At 38.2% G+C, this 19,408-nt stretch overlaps 1 protein-coding gene across 1 annotated transcript; it reads left to right on the top strand.

Moving 5' to 3' along the window:
• The first annotated feature begins 4,654 nt into the window (after positions 1 to 4,654).
• Positions 4,655 to 12,355, top strand: LOC129253513 (solute carrier family 22 member 3). Its single transcript, XM_054891926.1, has 6 exons — positions 4,655 to 4,735; positions 6,447 to 7,645; positions 10,694 to 10,848; positions 10,921 to 11,089; positions 11,159 to 11,619; positions 11,696 to 12,355. The coding sequence occupies exons 1-6, from the start codon at positions 4,655 to 4,657 to the stop codon at positions 12,196 to 12,198; spliced, it is 2,568 nt and encodes an 855-aa protein (XP_054747901.1). The 3' UTR covers positions 12,199 to 12,355.
• Positions 12,356 to 19,408: the final 7,053 nt, after the last annotated feature.

The raw sequence follows: 19,408 nt of genomic DNA, 5'->3' as shown, positions 1-19,408 counted from the left end.
CTAAAAGATTTGCTTTATTTGTTTCTATCTTTGCACTGTACAATTTTATCAATATTTAAATCATTGATAGCCTTGTCATGTGCTCACAAGACTTCATTAACTCAATCCTCTGCAGTGCCTGCGAATAATTTACAACCACAAAAACGTGCCAAACCAGTTTTATAAGTTATTATAAGTCAGTTTACAAACATCTTATGTCCAGTAGAGTTTTCAGTACTGCTGCCGTCTCAGTTGCTGCTATCTAAGCCGTTCATTCTTGCAAATCTTTGCATGGGAAATCTTCAAGAAAAGATATTGCCAAGTATTTTTCGAAAGTCATATGAAAAGCATATTTCCAAGTATTTTTCGAAAGTCATATGAAGAGCAAATTTGTATTGTAGAATAAGTTTTTAAGTTGCCGTAATAAAAACGAACAAACGCAATCTCCCTTTATCACTTTTACATGTGCACATTTACTGCATATAAATACAGTTTAAACTCGATATTTGTGACAAAATTTTGTTTCATTGCGTACTCAGTACTTGCGATATTAGGAGATTTTTAGCTTGATACTTGCGTCATTTTTTGTTTTGTCCTTCTTTTTTGCTTTTTTAGTACATTGTATTTTTGAGAATAAAGCTCGGGGAAGTGCGGTCGATGTATGTATTTCTAGTAATTATAATACATTTTTTCAATTAATCAGCCGAATGAATTTAGAGGAAGTACCATGTAATTCATTTTCTGACGAGTTAAAAGCGTGGGATGCTTGATATAGTAAATATTACAATCATTCTATTGGCAACTACCTATGTACAGAGGGTTATGAAAGTGAAGCAAAATGCATCCCACGCTTTTAACTCTAATTTGAATTACTCTATTTGTATCTTAATTTTTGTTATAATTCTGTTCTGAGGTAGTTGACTATGACTGATCCTTCGATTTGCTATTACTTCATTATAGGTCCCTTTGTCATTAAAATTTATTTTCTACTTTTTAGTTCGATTAGCAATAAAAGCGTGTTTTATAGTTTTTTTAAGCTATATTTTATTTTCTACTTTTTAGTTCGATTAGCAATAAAAGCGTGTTTTTTAGTTTTTTTTTAACTATTTATTATTTTTAGTATATGTAGGTGTTTACGAGTAATATACTATTACACAACCGCACACTAAATACTAACCTCAATGGTGGTGTGGAAACTAAAAATTCCCAATTTTTGTTTAAAAAATACCCAATTCATGTTTCTACCGGTATGGCGATATTGGCAAATGTTATAAAAAATGCACATTTTTCAGCGCTCTCACGAGAAAAAGAGTTTCCCATCTAGTCATCTATGTTGTGTGTTCCGAGTCGATCAGATTTTTAGAAGCCAGTGAAAATTAAGCTCAAAGATTCCGTTACAGTCATTCATACATACAACCCGAGCTAATAAAAGTGTGTTAAAAAAATAAAATATTAATCCTGGCAATCCTAATAAGGATAATGGAAAATTTATCTCACATGTCTCACACTGCACTCGTTCTTCGTGAGTATTTCGCCAAAAATTCCACGGATATCGTTCCGCAACCACCGTATTCGCCTGATTTGGCTCCGGGTGACTTCTGGCTATTCCCAAAACTCAAGAGACCACTACCGGAAATGGACTATTTGGCATGTTTCGGGGATTGGAAAACTCGTTGGTATAAGTGTATTTCATCGAGAGGGCATTATTTTGAAGGGGATGAAATTGATTTACAAGAATAAATGACGATTTTTCATTTTACAACCAAATTCACCTTACTTTTTGCCCACAGGAAAAAAAAGAAAACATTAATCCTGGCAATCCCAATAAGGATAATGGAATTTTTTTATCAAATTATTGCATTGTCATCGGTCCTTGATAGGTGTACAAAATTTCAAGTCGATCAGATGTTTAGAAGCCAGTGAAAATTAAGCTCAAAGATTACGTTACATACATACATACATACATACATACATACAACCCGTCCTAATAAAAGTGTGTTAAAAATAAATATCCTTGGATTGCTATAAATAAACAAACTATTAATGTGTATGGAAAACAAAACTTTAGTACTTGCGACAACCTCGAAACTTGCACCGAGCCCCGTTTTCATTGCATGCAAAAATCGAGTTTCTACTGTACATAAATAGAAATGTATGTATGCACGTAGGTAGTTCTCCTTTAGAATTTCTGTTTGAAATATGTGCAGCTTTTACGTGCGCAAGCGCCTAAAATAAGTCTCGTAATATTCAAGAATTTCACATGCACGTTCTAGGTTTTTTGTTGTTGCTGTTGTTGTTGTGTTTATATAAATTTAACATTAATGAATTTGCGTATCACGCACCTGATATTCCAGTAAGCACGCAAAAGTTAGGTTCTCAGAAAAAATGTCGAAAAACAAACTTTTTACCCAATTACATAATAAAAGAAAAGTAGGAATGCAAATTTTGTTTAACTGAAAATTTAAGAGATGTACAAGTACGTTATATGAGGCAGTTTACATTGCATAGGGTGAGTCATTACATGGCTACAAAAACACCATTAAATATTTTTCTATGGTTTTTTGCTTTAAAAGAAAGACTTTATCGGTCACCAATTGTAATAGAACTGCCGTGAAGCTGAGTGTAATTTTCTCCAGCATGGCAAAATTGTATACAAAAATTTGTTAACATACATATATATAAAAGTAGAGCAAGTTAGTTTAAAACAAAAATACCAAAAGCTCGAAGCGAAAGAGGAAACCTTTAAACCTCGTCTCTGATACCTTCACCATAGTGAAATAATCAAGTTTTACTTAATGTGACGGGTAGTACAGATCAAGGAAATTTAATTGGCTTTCTGGTACCATGAACCAGGTAACATTTTCCCGAAGATTTTTTAATCTGAACCCTAATGTGACCTTAGAATAGCTCCCGCAAATGGCAAATTAAAATAAACGATTGAGATTATTCATCTATTTTTTCATCTACTCTAAGCACGTTTTCGATTCCTCGACTGCCTTTTATGTATTTATAAATGAACAAAGCAGATATGATCTTATAAAATTATTTTTTATTTTTAATTATACTAATTAATAATAATATAGAATGGCCGGTGCGTGACTACCATTCGGAATTCAGAGATGCAGTAGATTTGAATCTCGGTGAAACACAAAAATGTAGGTAAAGTTTATTCTAATAGCGGTCGTCCCTGTGCAGGCAATGGCAAACCTCCGAGTGTATTTCTGCCATAAAAAACCGCTCATAAAAAATATCTACCGTTCGGAGTCAGTTTGAAACTGTAGGTCTCCCCATTTGTGGAACAACATCAAAACGTACGCCACAAATAGGAGGAGGAGCTCGGCCAAACACCCAAAAACGGTGTACGCGCCACTTATATATGTATGTATATATGTATATATATCTATAATAAAGGGTTTTTCAATTGGCGCGGGTCGATTTTGGCGCCCTATGGCAGCCATTTTGTTTTGGTGACATCTGTCAAATCTTTTGTTTATTATTCAGTTGTTTATGCCAAATCATCATGGCAAGTTACACGATTGAACAGCACGTTCAAATGATAAAACTTTATTATCAAAATGAGTGTTCATTAACGCAAACGTTGCGCGCATTGCGCCCATTTTTTGGTAGACGTGGTGGCCCTTCCAATTTCTTATGGCCCATATTGAACCATATGGATCTAGACAACATGTGGTTCCAGCAGGACGACGCTACGTGCCACACAGCAAACGCCATTTTATTCCATTTCAACATCTACCCGCCCTTATTGAAAAACCCTTTATAAAAATAAGTCGGGTTTTCCATCCTGACGCTATAACTCCAGAACGCACGAACCGATATCCGCGGGTTTGCATTCGTTGGAAAGGTCTCGGGCTCCGTGAGGTTTATAGCATGTACTCTGCTCAGTTAATTTCATATGACATTTATTATGCGCACGTTCTTTCAAACGCTAACTTAAAATAGGTATGTGTTCACTGTGAAATTGAGGTTAAAGTCACTCATTTCCTAACAGTTCAATTGGAAACCATCAAATCTATCACGCGTACTGTGCAAATTTTTATTCAACTTCAACAGTAGGCATTTGTCCTTAAGGTGGTAAGTTGAACTGTGTAAATTATGTGGATCGTGCATTTGAACGAATGAATCCCGACATGCAAATAACCCATGAAATCTGCAATGAAGGGTTGATTCTGATTGAGAATCAATGCTTAATTATTGCAAGCAAGCTACTGATTGAAGTAGGAATGATTGCGCCAAATCGATCGATGCACGATGCATTCGACCAAGAATTAAATCGAGAGCTGCAATATAATGTTGATACATTGCAGGATTTAGTTCGAAATAGTGTGCCGTTGCTGAATGAACAGAGAAGTTTACAAAACATTAATGCAAGCGGTGGACAATAATACTGGTGGTCTATACTTCCTAGACGCACCTGGAGGAACAGGGAAAACATTTGTCATTTCATTGATTTTGGCCACTATTCGATCAAGATGTGACGTTAGCATCATCTGGAATTACGGCGACTCTTCTAAATGGCGGTCGTACTGCACATTCTACGCTTAAGTTGCCACTCAATTTAAACACAATTGATACTCTAAAATGCAATATTTCCCGATCCAGTGCAATGGGAAAATTGTTGATGCAATGCAAGCTCATTGTTTGGGATGAGTGCACAATGGCACATAAGAAATCACTTGAAGCACTTAACTTCACACTGAAGGATCTTCGGCGAAATAACAACATCTTTGGCGGCTTGGTGATATTGTTGGCAGGCGATTTCAGGCAGACGTTTCCAGTAGTTCCCCGTGGAATGCAGATAAATTGAACGCTTGCCTGAAGGCATCACCTTTGTGGAATAACGTATAAACATTATCGCTAACCACTAATATGAGAGTTCAACTTCAAAATGATCAAAATGCTGCACAATTTTCCAAACAATTGTTAGCTGTTGGAAATGGAAAAGTCCCAGTTGATGCGTAAGAAAAATTTTTTTTAATTATTCATAACTTTGTCAAAAATAAGCCGATTTGAATGATTCTGGCTCAAAATAATCGTAATTACTTACACGAGCGACTTCATGCAGAAACAATGCAAACAAAAAGTTGAAAATGTTTTATTTTCCAAAAAACAAAAAGTGCGAAACAGGTTTTTTACTCAAAAATTCATTACTCAAAAATAACTCATTTTAGCTACTAGGCATTCAGCTCAATTAAAGTTTGAGATGTCCTTTTGATTTGAAAAAAGTTATAAAAAATTTTCAACTACTTTTTTGCAATTGTTTCTACATGAAGTCGCTCATGTAAGTAATTACGATCATTTTGAACCCAGAATTATTGAAATCGGTTCATTTTGGACTAAGTTATGGGCATTAAAAAAAAATGTTTCTTATATAATTAAAAAAAATCGAGTTTGAGCCGAAAAACAAAATTGCCGATAACTCTTGAAAAAATTTTTTTCGGGCGAACAAAAAAATACGTGTCTCATTATTTTGACCAGAGAGCAACATATTTAAGTTACATCGAAATCGAAGAACATGACCCGAATAGCCCGGTTGAAATGGAAAGCATCTATGGTTAATAAATATAATAATAAAAAACACGGAGTCTAAGTCCTATTTTAAGGAATGTAGAAAAGGTGCCTTTACACTTTAATATCAAATGCAAATTAAAAGAAAAAATATATAAAAATTATTGTACGAATATTTGAGAACAATTTAGAATTCAATTACTATTTATTAAATAATGCCAACAGTCTTAGTTACTAGTGCCTCTTCGCTATGTTTTACATATAATTATTTGTCGAGGCGGCCGCCGTAGCCGAATAGGTTCGTTCGTGACTACCTCGGAGAAACACCAAAATGAAGAAACCGTGTATTCTAATAGCGGGCGCCCCTGGGCAGGCAATGGCAAACCTCCGAGTGTATTTATGCCGTGCAAAAACTCTTCATAAAACATATCTACCGTTCGGAGTCGGCTCGAAACTGCAAGTCCCTCCATTTGTGGAACAACATCAAGACGCACGCCACAAATAGGAGGAGGAGCTCGGCCAAACACCCAGAAAGGGTGCACGCGTCAATTATACATATATTTCTATTTGTATTTCTATTAATAAATCAGATTATCGAATAAATGTGAATGTCCGCTGTAATGTTGCCATATCTGATGCATAATAAAAATATTGCAAGAGATATTCGAGTTTCAAGCCATATATCGGCATCGGTTAAGAAACTTTTTAAATTAAACAAATAATAAAATGATACGTTCTTGGAGAATATTTTTTTGCTTTACAACTGAATTTTACACCTCATCTCTGAAGTTTGTTGCCCTAAAAAGACATGCTTTATTTCTCCTTTAGGCATTAAGAAAAAGCAAGCAAAGCGAATATAACCACTTTTTGCATATTTATTTCCATCTTCGTTTTAAATCCAATTTAAATTACAAACATTTTCTATTTTCTTTGCCTTCCAGGCCGAATCGCCATTGTTACCTGCCGCCGGTAACAAAGATAACAATAAACAGTCGGAAACGAATAATAATAACAGTAACAGTAGCAACAGCAATAATACCGTACCTAAGCACATATCAGCGAAAGCACACCAACACAATTACACAGCCGTCGACACCACCTCAAGTTCACCGATCCACCAAAGACACACCCATATCCCCAATCACATTTACAACACCTACAATTCACTTACCATTACTCCCATCTCCAACGAGCAAAAGTCAGCAAATAAACATTATCACGAAACACTTGCACCCTCAGCGTCGCCAACGTCATCTGGACCGAGCATCTACGGCACACCGGCAAGTGAATGTCGACGTCGCAGTTCGATAACATCTTTGCAGCTATTTGATGGCAATACGGTGACGATAACAACCACCACATCGACAACGCTTGATGGTAGCGGACAAACAGAGGAGAGTATAATAGATCTTGATGATAAGGGTCGCAGCACGGACAGCGATAGCTATAGTGAGACTAACAACAACAACTATTCTACACCCACCACAGCCACACTATACAGCAATTATCATTACTCACAAGCGTCTACGCACACCCACCAATATAACTTATATCCAAAAGACTTCTTCTCAAGTATCGAAGGCGAGCGACCGCAACAAAGCTCAAAAATGAAGACCAAAGTCGATGCCGTTGGACGCATTACCGGGGAATGGGGTCACTGGCAATTGCGCGCCGTATTACTAATCTTTCTTTGTAAGATCCCATCATCATGGTTTATGGCCTGCATAATTTTCACAGCGCCCGCACCTCGACATGGTGAATTCTTTTGCAAACCACCGAATACAGTGGGTGCTCGAAATGATACTCTCTGGATAAAGGTGTCGCATCCGCAGAAGGAGGAGGCTGATGATCAGGAATTTAGTATAGACTTTTGTAACGTATACCAGGATGCACAAGAGCATGCGCATCTTTACTATCGCTACGAACGGCCCGAACTGGAACCGCGAGTATGGGAGCAACCGACTTCGCGCAGTACGAACATCATCCCATGCCAGCAGTTCGAGCATAGGGCTGAATATCAATCGGTAGTTACGCAATACGATTTGGTGTGCTCGCGTGACATCCTGGTATCAGTAACGCAATTCTTCCACTTGTTTGGCGTCCTTACCGGTGGCATACTGGCGAATCACCTGCTCAAGTAGTAAGTAATAAGTTTCCTTTACGTTATTTGATATTTTACTTGACCTATTTGCAGGCGTCTAGATCTAGAGCGTATGTATAGGCTATGATATAAATTCAATAAATCATTTCAGCAGGACATAAAAACAGATAAAGGCGATATGCATAGTGAAATAACTAATAGATGAAACCGGAAGTTCACTTGGGTGTTTGAATGTAACCCACACGCCAATTTTGGTTCGCTTTAATCATTTCGTGGAGTAATCTGCCACTGCACTAATTTTTTACGCTCAAAGTCCTCTAAAAATGTTGGCTAATACAATACATAATGAAGAGAAATCACAAAGTCGATACTTTAAAGTTTCTGGTTATTTTCCGTCATTGCAGCTTATGCAAAAATCCTTCTGGGAGAACCTAAGTTGATCCGTATACTCTCAGATAGTTCCCCACTACTTAGTGTGAGTAGATCTTGCGACTATCTCAGGGATAATAGATCACCACTTTTGGCCACCAGCTATGGGGAAAAACAGAATTGTGAGAGTAACCTTGGTTGCTACAGTCTAGCCGGAAACTCGGCAGCAGAATTCTGCACACACACACAAGTATTCACACACTCGTCCAATCAGTCGTTGGTTAGAGGGCAACGAAGTAATATAGTATAAACATAGATTGTGTCGACCTCTGTTGTAAGCAAACCACTGTCATGAGCTCTCATATATCAGTCAACCAGCTGATTCTCTCAAATTCGCTGAGAGCCGGTTAACGGTATGATCTTGGTCACATCTCTACATCTCACATCTCACCATGCGATTTTCGTATGTAATACAGTAATTGGCTATGGTGGATGCATGGTTCCATGTGTAGAAGTCCACGCAAGTGGGGAAAGCTACTGATCGCCATTCACTTGGGAGTGGCCAGGACGATTCTTCTGCATATGGTTCAAGCAGCTCATAACTTCCGGGACTAGCCCAAGTATCCTCTGGGTAGCTTCCGAACACCCGTTTGGGAGTGAGAAGGCGAAGCATTCTAGCATAGCTGGTTGTGTGCTGGGTTTGGGACCCGCCAATTAAAAATTCCCCCCAATGAAAAGATTAAATAAGCCACAGATAAGAACAACCTTTAGTGATGACGACCCCTGCAAACGAAATAAGGAATATGATTTGAGGGCATGCACCTGGAATGTCCGGTCCCTCTGTCCGGCTGGTTGATGTCCTCGTGAGAGTAAAGGCTGACATCACTGCCATTCAAGAAATACGATGGACGGGGCAAGGCAAGAAAAACATAGAACCTTGCGACGTCTACTACAGCTGTTATGTAAAGGAGGGCAAATTTGGTGTCGGATTTGTTGTGGGAGAGAGACTTCGTCGCCATCTACTGTCGTTCACGCCGGTGGACGAGCGTCTCGCAATAATCCGCATCAAAGGCCGTTTTTTTAACATCTCGTTGATTTACGCCCACGCCCCGACGTAAGAGAAGGACCATGCGACCAAAGATTCTTTCTACGAGCACTTACAACGTTCCTATGAGCGCTGCCCCCGCCACGACATAAAAATCGTGCTTGGCGACTTCAATGAGTGGGCAATGGGGGAATTTGTGATCCCACAGTCGGAAAATTCAGCCTGCAAAACGACACGTCCAAGAACGGACAGAGGCTGATCGACTTCGCCGGGGCCCAAAACATGGTAGACTGCAGCACCAGATTCCAGCATAAGAAGTTACACCAAACTGCCTGGCTGTCTCCTGATCGAAAAACGCCAAACCAACATCGACTAGGATCATTACCTAGTTGCAGCCAAACTGCGCACACGCCTCTATGCAGCAAAAAACGTACATCTACCTACCCAAAGAGTGCTCATCATCGAAAATCTGCAATCACAACAGACAGCTAAGAGACTCCCCTCTCGACTCTCACTCCTGCTCTCGGAGAGTATTGCCCAACAAACCGTCATGCATGAACAATGGAGCAACATTTCTCGATCTCTACGTACCGCCGCCGGCGAGCCCGAAAAAGCAGTTGGTACGACGCGGAATGTCGCAGGGCCACGTTGCGATCGGGCGCAACGCGAGGCATGTGAGATTCCTACAGAGAGCTAAGAAAGGAAGAGAGACGTATTATCCGACAGAAAAAATGAGAGGCCGAAATACGTGAGTGCGAGCAGGTTGAGATGCTGGCCAATAGGAACAACGCCCGAAAATTCTACCAGAAAGTTCGGCGGCTTACAGAAGGTTTCAAGACCGGGGCGTTTTCTTGTAAGAACAAAGACGGTGATCTGGTGACTGACATCCAGGGTATTCTTAAATTATGGAGGGAACACTTCTCGAACCTATGTCACAGAGAATGTTAAGATCCCGATACGAAAAGGAGTTATCTGTTCGCGATGTCTGAATTTGGTATCCCCACAAAACTAATACGGCTTTGCAAGATGATGGCTTTGCTCAACACCAGCAGCGCCGTCAGAATTGGGAAGGACCTCTCCGAGTATTTGATACCAAACGAGGTTTCAGACAGGGTGCATGCATTTTTCTGAATTTTACTTGTGTTTTTTTGAAAAACTTCCCTATAGCTCTTAAAAAATCACCCTTTATTAGCAATCGCTTGGGAGCCTGAAGATGTATTAGCCAAGCAAGGTTAGGAAAATATTATAGAAGTACAAATAGGGATACAAAAGGGATTTTAGGTCGCAGTATCTTGTCGTTCTTCTGCACCCAATTTTTTAGTTACCTGTCTATCTCTGCATATTTCCTCCACTTTTAGTATCTTGTGAGGCTCAATTTCGAAGCACATACTGCGAAAAAGCAAAGCCTCGTCGACTGGGGCTCTATTCTCTGACAACAAAAATTAGTACTTTGCACTCGTTTCCACACCTCGTCTGCTTATCGAAATATGTTCAATTTATATTACTATGCCCTTCGCAAAAAGGGATCGAAACTATTGCTTTGATAATAAAATCTTAATTTGCTACGTTATCAACTTTTCCATTATCTTATATATATTCTTTTGCTTCCCAGAGCAGTAAAAGTGATTTTCTCTGAGAAAGTATTTTCAACTAATCTTTCGCTCCGCCCACAGTTTCAGTCCACGAAATGTGATGCTCTTCGGCATGGTGACGCAAATTTTCTGTGGTAATCTCACCGGGCTTGTGGCCTCATATGAATTACATGTCTTCTTTCGCTGTTTGTCGGCGGTCTGTTGTGCTCAAATGTATACGGCTGGAGGTGTAATAAGTAAGTAGTAAATAGGCTACAGAGGCTGCATGGTTCATAAGACTCATTTACACTTTCACTTTTCTGCTTTAGTGGCTGATATAACAGGAGGTGTCTATAAGACTTGTGTTTCGACACTATTCGAACAATTTTGGTCAATAGGTGTTATTCTTTTACCCGGCGTTGCGAGCTTCTTCTCAAGCTGGTCTCACATATACATGGCCATCTCCTGGCCAACTGTGATACTCATATACTTATGGCGGTGAGTTGTGCTATCAAGACTCGTTTCTAATGCCAATAAATAAACTTCACTACATTTTATTATTTGCAGTTGGATTCCAGATTCACCGCGTTGGATGATACAGCGTGGACGGGTTCTGGAAGCGAAAAATATTCTTTTGCAATGCGTTGAGGTGAATGGCACACGTTATGGTCTTCCACATGACATCGACCAACAGCTACAATTTCAAGCGCAAACCGCCATGGATGCACCATCACCACCGGGCTGGTGGTCAATATGGAAGGGTGATAATGTAGTGCGTAATTTGATTTGTGTCCATCTGGCCTGGTCCATCTATATAGTAGTTTACTACGGCATGTTGCTGAACATACGCTCATTCAGTCGCGAGCATCTGGAGGTGAATACGGTTGTAGCGGGTTTGAGTGAGATAACCGGAACTTTTATCGGTCTCTTCCTGATACTGAAGACTACGCACAAATGGTTTTGGACGGGACTGTTTAATGTGATTGCCGGTCTAATTGCGTATCTGGGCTGGCTTGTGCCAGAGAACTGTAAGTTAAATACTTGAAAAGCGAGTTTATTATGCCGTAACTTTATCTTCTAATATCGTTCTTTTTACCTATTTAGTACCCTTCGATGCGCGCGTGGCTTTGCTCATGCTCTCGGCTATGATCTCTAAAGTGGCCATCTCCACTACACTTTCTATTCTCACCACCTGCACCGTTGAGCTTGTAAGCGATGAAAAGAAGAAGATCACGGCCTTCTCAGCCATATGCTGGGCACGTTTCTGGCTATTAGGAGCGCCATTTATCGGTGCTACCGTTATTTTTGGTATGATGGTGCCGCAGACAGCATTCGCGTCACTTGCAATTGTTGGTGGTGTTTTAACCGCTCTTATATCTAGTCCTCGTACGATAAGCAAACAAAAGACAACACTTGGCGGCAGCAATAGAGCGACCGCAACACAAGTGGATGGTATCGATAATAAGGCCTTTACGACGGGTCCAACGCCCAACCATCCTATTTTTACCAGTATTACAAAACTGGCAGTCCCCAACTCGAACCTGCCGCCACAAATGATGCACGGTATTTGGACAACAAAGCGTCACGAAGACAGTCCACCAGTCTAAGTAGGCTTAAATGATTAATAGTGATATAGACCGTTAACGCGGGCGATGTTCGACGAAATTAAGTCCCTGCTAAAATTTGTTGTTATAGTGTAAACGGAATTTAAATGCACATGGTTTTTTGTTTGATAGTATAAATACACAAGAATAATAGAATAGATACAAGATTACGCGATTGAATCGGGATAATCGAGCTAACTTTGCTGTCACATAATTGTAGATGAGAACTAAGAAGTTAGAGTAAAACTTCCGAATTTTTGTAAGCAAAACTGAAAAGTTATTAAAAACGATAAAGAAAAATCAACTCTACAATAACGGCATCTCTGCCCCATTCACTGAGAGTTAAAATTTTGTTTCCTCGCCGATTCATGTTTATCTACCTTATCTAAACGCTTTGTCGAGTGTGATTGGTCAGTGACATGCATTTGTATTACGTATCATCACTGCATCTAGACACAGCAACTTATTTTACCAATCGCGAAGTTGCCTTTTCGCCGTCAAAATAATTATCTACATGAGAATAAAATGCGGTTTTTAGTGATAGTTTGACAGTAGTGAATTTTTAAACTTGACTTATGTTAGTTCTGCAAAATTCACCAATTAAACAGCTTATCCTGAAATCACAGTTAAATGTGCACTGAAAAACTGACCCTAAGGGTACAAACAATTTGACAATTTGTGTCTGGCTTGTTCAATGTGTTCATGACTATGACGTAGGGGCATTGTACATACCTAAAGGGGCACTCACACCTTTATTAACTTTGGTGAATTGTAAGTTGGCGATTCGGCAAATGTGTCTTGCTTTTTGATTTATATCGGTTAGTTTGGCAATGATCTTTCGCACCACCTGATTTATAGCAATTCCATTATATACAAATACAATTTAAGCAAAAAACTGAAAATTCCGAAATGTAGCGAAAAGACAAAAATATTAATCAATTGAAAAAAAGCGCTGCAAGCTACTTCGATTCAAATAGAATAAATTTGAATGCATCAATTATTTGTCTAAAAATTACCTAACGCCTATGTATCGTTTCTATTCAATCCCACAGGATTTTGACCACAAAAATTGCCTACTTTTTCTTCCTGGAAACTTTTTGATATTTTAAACTTAAACCTTCTGGCCAACGATCAAATGCCAATTGTCAAACAACCGATTGCTATTTTTCCAACAACAGATGAAATTGTGAAGCTAGCTACTGCAGCGCTTCGTTTCTATGCGCTTAGGCGCTTTCGTTGGGTTTACAAAATAAAATATAAGGAAAGCTGCCAGTAGCGAAGAAGCAACGAGTTCGGTGAGAAAATCTCTTATAAGTATGATGATAGGCCCTAGGGACGGATCAATTTAGCGTTCCACCATTTGTTAGCTTGCTTAACAAAACTCTCTATAAACTGAGCAACCGATTGGTCAATTTCATTTCGGCGAAAATTTTATTGAATAACACACCAGAATGATAGAATACAAGATTACGCCCATTAGAAAGGCATGACATCACACTGGTGGAATTCCGTGAAAGAAATGCGAAAATGCGAACAAAATGCAAGAACGAGAAGAAATTAAACAAAAAACACAAAAATGTGTGCCCTCATACACACAGTGATGCTACCAAATTCTTCTTCTTAGCTTCACAGTCTGTGGTGGGCCATAGCTTCATCAAAAATTTTCCTCGAATTCACTCTCTCTTTCTTGGTCAGCCTCTTTTTCTTCCTTCTATTGGGCGGCCGCCTGAGCCGAATAGCTTGGTTCGTGACTACCATTCGGAATTCGTAGACACGTAGGCTCGAATCTCCGTGAAACACCAAAATGAAGAAAAAGTTTTTTCTAAAAGCGGTCGCCTCTCGGCAAGCAATGGCAAACCTCCGAGTGTATTTTTGCCATGCAAAAAAGCTCCTCCTAAAAAATATCTGCCGTTCGGAATCGGCTGAAAACTGTTTGCTTCTTTATTTGTGGAACAGCATCGAGACGCACTCTACAATTAGGAGGAAGAGCTCGGTCAACACTCAAAAAGGGTGTAAACGCCAATTATGTAAGTATGTATGTAACTACATAGCTCCATCCCAAGTATTTGTTTTCAACACAGAATGTGGTCTTTCGAAAGCAACTCTGCGATAAGTCCCGCTTGCGTTTAAGTAGCTATTACTATTATTTAACTTTGCAAGCGAGCGCTTGCTCTAATTTAAATTGCATCATGCTGTAATTCTGTTTGCACCGCTAACCTAATATTTGTTGAATAGTTTTCTTAAAAAAGTCATACTTAATAGTTACTAATGTAGTTAAAGAAAAGAAAGAATGAGCTATGAGCGAACTATGCTATATAAACATAAGTTTTACAATTACCGTTACAAAAGCTAGAAACAATTATATATTATATATCTACGTTAAGGTGACCAGGCGTACGAAAAAGTATCTTAAATTACATTGGCGCGCTCCTAAAATCGTAGTACTGACTGGAAAAACTACTTTGTGGGTTATTTTAAAGAAGTTCCGCTAAGGTTATTTTATTTTCCCATATAAAATACGTACGTAATCAATCCTAATTCTCCAGTTAAATATCGCGATTTTCGTTTTAAAAATATATGCACGCACAGTGCTCCCATGGCACTCAATTCTATGATGCGGCACATAGAGAGAGGCTTAAGCAAGGAAGCATGGTAATGCCTGTAAGTACAGATGTGAATTTATCGTTACATCACTTTTGATGCCCAAGTTATGACTCTCTGAAAGTGTCGGAACTGTGAGTGGTGACACGCCTTCTTGCATTAAGTCATCCTCATTTAAGGGGTAACACCACTGTAGAAATTTCAAAAAATTGATTTTTTTTTTATAAGCTTAAAAAATTCTTTGAACCTTTTAAAATACAGAACAAAAAGTTTTATACGTTACCGAAGTCTATTTCATAAATATTTTAAGCTTTTAACCAAGCGTTAGTGACTGCTACCTAACGACTTCTCCAAATTTCCAAACATTAAACGCGTTTTTCTCAAAACACGTTTTCTGAAATTGGCACGCAGCTTAACTCAAACAATTTTAAATATTTTTTATCAGGTTTTTCACTACGTCTGTATAATAACCTTCTTAAGAGAAGAGCGTAGGGGATTTTCGATAGATTAATTTAAACGATTGTTATACAATAATTATTTAAGTGCCGTTTTTTTAGTCCAAAATAGAGTTTTTTCCTTCAAATGCTTGCTAATTCCACAAAAATAAATATTTTTTAAATCAGCTACGTGTTTCTCTAGCTATTCTTATCTAGATTAAGAAAAAAAATGTTTTTTTGTTCCAGATTAAAATTTGCAGCCTCTGTGCTGCGTGCCGCGGAGCTCCTTCAAGAGAAACCACATTACAAAAATGTCTCCAATGCCGCCATTTTGTAAAATTTTTCGATCAAACTTTGTAGTTTTGTATTTTAGTATATAAGTAATAACTTCCCAAGTCAGAGTGATTGTTTCCCCTTTCCTTCTATACAAAAAAATTCTTTAAAAATCGTGTTTATTTTACGCGTGTACAGTGGTGTTACCCCTTAACTACTACTAACTATAAGCATCTACCCTCTGGATGGATGCCTTACAATAGGTCTACTTTGGCAGTTTGAACCCTGGTATTTCAAATCGACAATACTGCCTTTTAGAAGGCGTGCCAATGCAGTCGGTTTTCCACGCGGTCACCCTAATTAACATATGTACAAGCATGTATGTACTTAAGTAAAGTCGTAAGGAAATTTTATTTTTGTTTTTAATAAATAAAATCGAATCTGTTAAAACGGGTGTGTATTTATACGCAGTTGAAAATCTTTTATTAAACACCGAGTTTAGGGAAATCTCATCTAATTAGTTTTATGCGACGTATTTTTTGAAACATGTGTATGTATTTGTAATATTATAAATATATTCACTAAATTTACTATATACAAGATGTATATCGAATACTACTATATGTAAATACAACTCTGTAATAGATTACACAAAATAGTTTATCCGCCATAGTAACTCAAGCTTCATATATAATATTTAAAAACAGGCCTTAAATATACTTATGTACAACTCATATTGAGCAGCATGCCAAAGTATACATCCAGATTTAACGGCTTCAGCTGTGAAAAATAATGTATGTATATAAAAAAATTTACAAAATTTAAAATGCAAATATAGAAACAATGTAGAAACAAATACACAAATGACCATTTGCACATACCTTACAAACCTACATATATCGCAAAATCAGTATCGCTAGACATTTGACAAACACAGTTGCACCAAGAAGCTTTTTTTACTTAATATTATTTATTTTATTCTGTGCTAGACAACGCACGCAACTCAGGAATAATAATTTTCATCAAAAACCATCTTGATAATAATATACTTCAATTAACGGTAACTGTCAATTATTACGTCCCTGTATACTAATTTTAAATCAATACTACAAAGTTTCAGAAAATAAATTAAATTCGATGTTTAATTGCACACTATTGCATCTTTCACGTTGAAGAGTGCATTTGTACCTGACGACCATTCGTTTGGTTCCGAATTCAATGCCCAAAAGTGGATATACAATGTTAGAAAGTTTTTCTAATAGCAGTTGCATCTCAGCACGCAAACATCTGAACCCAGTTATGTCATTAAAAAGCTTCTCATAAAGTTTATCTGACACTCGGAAGCGCCCTAAAATTGTCAACACCAGACGAACAACAACACGGCACACCACAAATTGAAGAAGATTTCAGCCAAGCCTTGGTGCCTACTGTTTGGCGCTTATTTCCGTTTCCTGGCTAGTTCTTGTGTGTACTATAAAGTGCTATCCATTCCGGCGTCGGATTTATTAGTATTGCCTTGCGGTAATTTGTGCCGTTGCTGTGGTCCTGGAATCGCTGCGTTTGTGCGGGTGATAAACGCTCGGAGCAGAGCGCGTTGTTGCCACGATTTGTGTCCGGCGTTTACCTACACCGGTCGACCCTTCTCTATTTTTTGTAAATTCTGATTTGTATTCTCTGCAAATGTTGTGAATTTATTTAGATATACAGGGTGGCTGATGAATTTTGCTACATTAAGAAACTCAAATAACTTTTTTTTAGTGTATGGAATTCATTTATTTTTTTTTTTCAAGTTGAAGGTCATTAAATTTTATTAAATGTAGCTTAACTAGTTTTAAAAATAATTGAATTTAAATGCCTCCCATGCTCGTTGACACAAGTGCAGCATCTTAGTAAAAAGTTGTTCATTGCTGCTTTGAGAGTTGCGACAGGAATAGCCGCAATTGTTGCCCGAATGGATTGTTTTAGTTCATCCAAATTTGTTGGCTTTGTTTTATAAACTTCTTGTTTACATAAACCCCACAAGAAAAAGTCAGGTGCAGTAAGGTCAGGCGACCTGGGGGGCCAACGAAATTCGGAGTTTCTTGAAATCAGTTTATTGGGAAATTTTCGTCGCAACTCTGTCATAACAGTCTGGGCTATGTGAGACGTTGCCCCATCTTGTTGAAACCACACAGAGTTGAAAGGAATTCTCTTTCGGCGTAGTTCTGGATAGAAAAATTCTTTCAGCATTTTCAAATAACGGTCTCCAGTAACCGTAACGGTGTGACCATTTTCTTCAAAAAAATAAGGCCCGACAATACAGCGTGAAGAAACCGCACACCACACTGTCACGCGAAGAGGATGCAATTCCGTCTCGTGGAGTATCTGTGGGTTAGAAGTACTCCATATTCGACAATTTTGTTTGTTCACATTGCCGTTTAAATCGAAATGGGCCGCATCAGACATGAAAAGGCAGTTTAACATGTTTTGGTCTTCTTCCACCATTTGCAGGATCTTCTGGCAAAATTCCAAGCGAATCGGCAAGTCTGCTGCATTCAGTTTGTTAACCATTTGAATTTTGTAGGGAAATAAGTCTAAATCTTTGTGCATTATTGTTTGCAAAGACTGTCGGCTGACACCAAGTTGAGCAGATAAGCTTCTTGGATTGCTTTGTATAGCTGCAGCTACAGCAGCGATCGTTTCCTCCGTCCGAACGGGTGGGTTTCGATGATAAGGCCTTCTTGCGACTGTTCCTTGCTCAGCAAAATTATTCACCAGTCTCATTATGGTCCATCTGCTCGGGGGATCGCCGCCAAACGTGATAGCGGCGGACTATCCAAATTCTTGTTTGCGTGTCCCAGTTATCCATTTTAATAAATTTTAAAGATCAATCTGCAAATTAAAACAAAAATGGAACAGATAACTTAAAAAGAAAAAAAGTTATTCAATTTTTTTTTGGTAGCGGCTTTCATCAGCCACCCTGTATATTCTCTCTTTCCCTCTCTCTCTCATTCTCTCTCGGGTATCTCCCTATTACTTTGTCTGCGTTGTTATGTGTACTACGTTGTCTGTTATGTGTACTACGCTACACGCACTTTTTGTTATAATAAAATTATTTCAGGTGCAGTTAAAGCACTTGAATTTTTTTGTTTTTAAAGTAGGCTTGAAAAAAATGAAAATCAGCTCTTTGCCTCATACAAAAGAGAAATTATTCATCTCACATTTTTTAGAAGTTATGTGAAAATCGCGCCAAGTTTTGCAAGTGTTCAACTAGACGGAGGGCCGTAGAGAGCAAATCCGGGTCGCGGGGGAAAATTGCAAATGCGGGCCCTTTCCAATTATGTATAATTCATATAATTCGAATTACTCTGGAGTCCGGGCCGCTCTGAGAACTCCGGGCCCGGCGTAAAAAGTCCCTGATTCTCCCACCTCTCGTCGGACCTGACTAGGCGTTCAAATATTAACTTGTACTTGGTATATGTATACAAAAAAAAACACTAACACAACCTTTTAAACAAAAATCAGCACAAAGTCAATAAACGCATATCGCTTATTTTCTGAAAGAACGTTGTAACGCAACAAAAAAAATGCTTTTGATAAGTATGCAGAAATAACCAGTAGCTCCTTTTATGTTGTATAAAAAATTCATAGCGATGCTTTAGAAGAAAAAGTGTAATTACTTTTATCAGAAAGACATTGTCAAACTTTAAAGCAAGTCTTCTCAAATTTAAAATTTTTTGACTTATGGCTGGAGAGCGATATATAATATATACAAACAATTTTTTTTCAAAATTAACTTACTTCGGAACGGCATTTCCGAGTCAAACTCAAGTGAATATTACAATATTCAACAGAAATACATATGTATAGAATTGAGAGCTTAACTCTTTAAAATTATGAGCACAATAAGTATTTGTATTTAA

The sequence above is a fragment of the Anastrepha obliqua genome, chromosome 1 (assembly GCF_027943255.1).
Source record: "Anastrepha obliqua isolate idAnaObli1 chromosome 1, idAnaObli1_1.0, whole genome shotgun sequence".
NCBI lineage: Eukaryota > Metazoa > Arthropoda > Insecta > Diptera > Tephritidae > Anastrepha > Anastrepha obliqua.
The sequence above is the reverse complement of the archived record's forward strand: the minus strand, read 5'-3'. Positions and strand labels throughout refer to the sequence as shown.

Coding starts and splice junctions, on each gene's coding strand:
- LOC129253513 (XM_054891926.1), top strand. CDS start 4,655: ATGGCACATAAGAAATCACTTGAAGCACTTAACTTCACACTGAAGGAT. Junction 4,736..6,446: donor ACAACATCTTTGGCGGCTTG/GTGATATTGTTG, acceptor TTTGCCTTCCAG/GCCGAATCGCCATTGTTACC. Junction 7,646..10,693: donor GCGAATCACCTGCTCAAGTA/GTAAGTAATAAG, acceptor CTCCGCCCACAG/TTTCAGTCCACGAAATGTGA.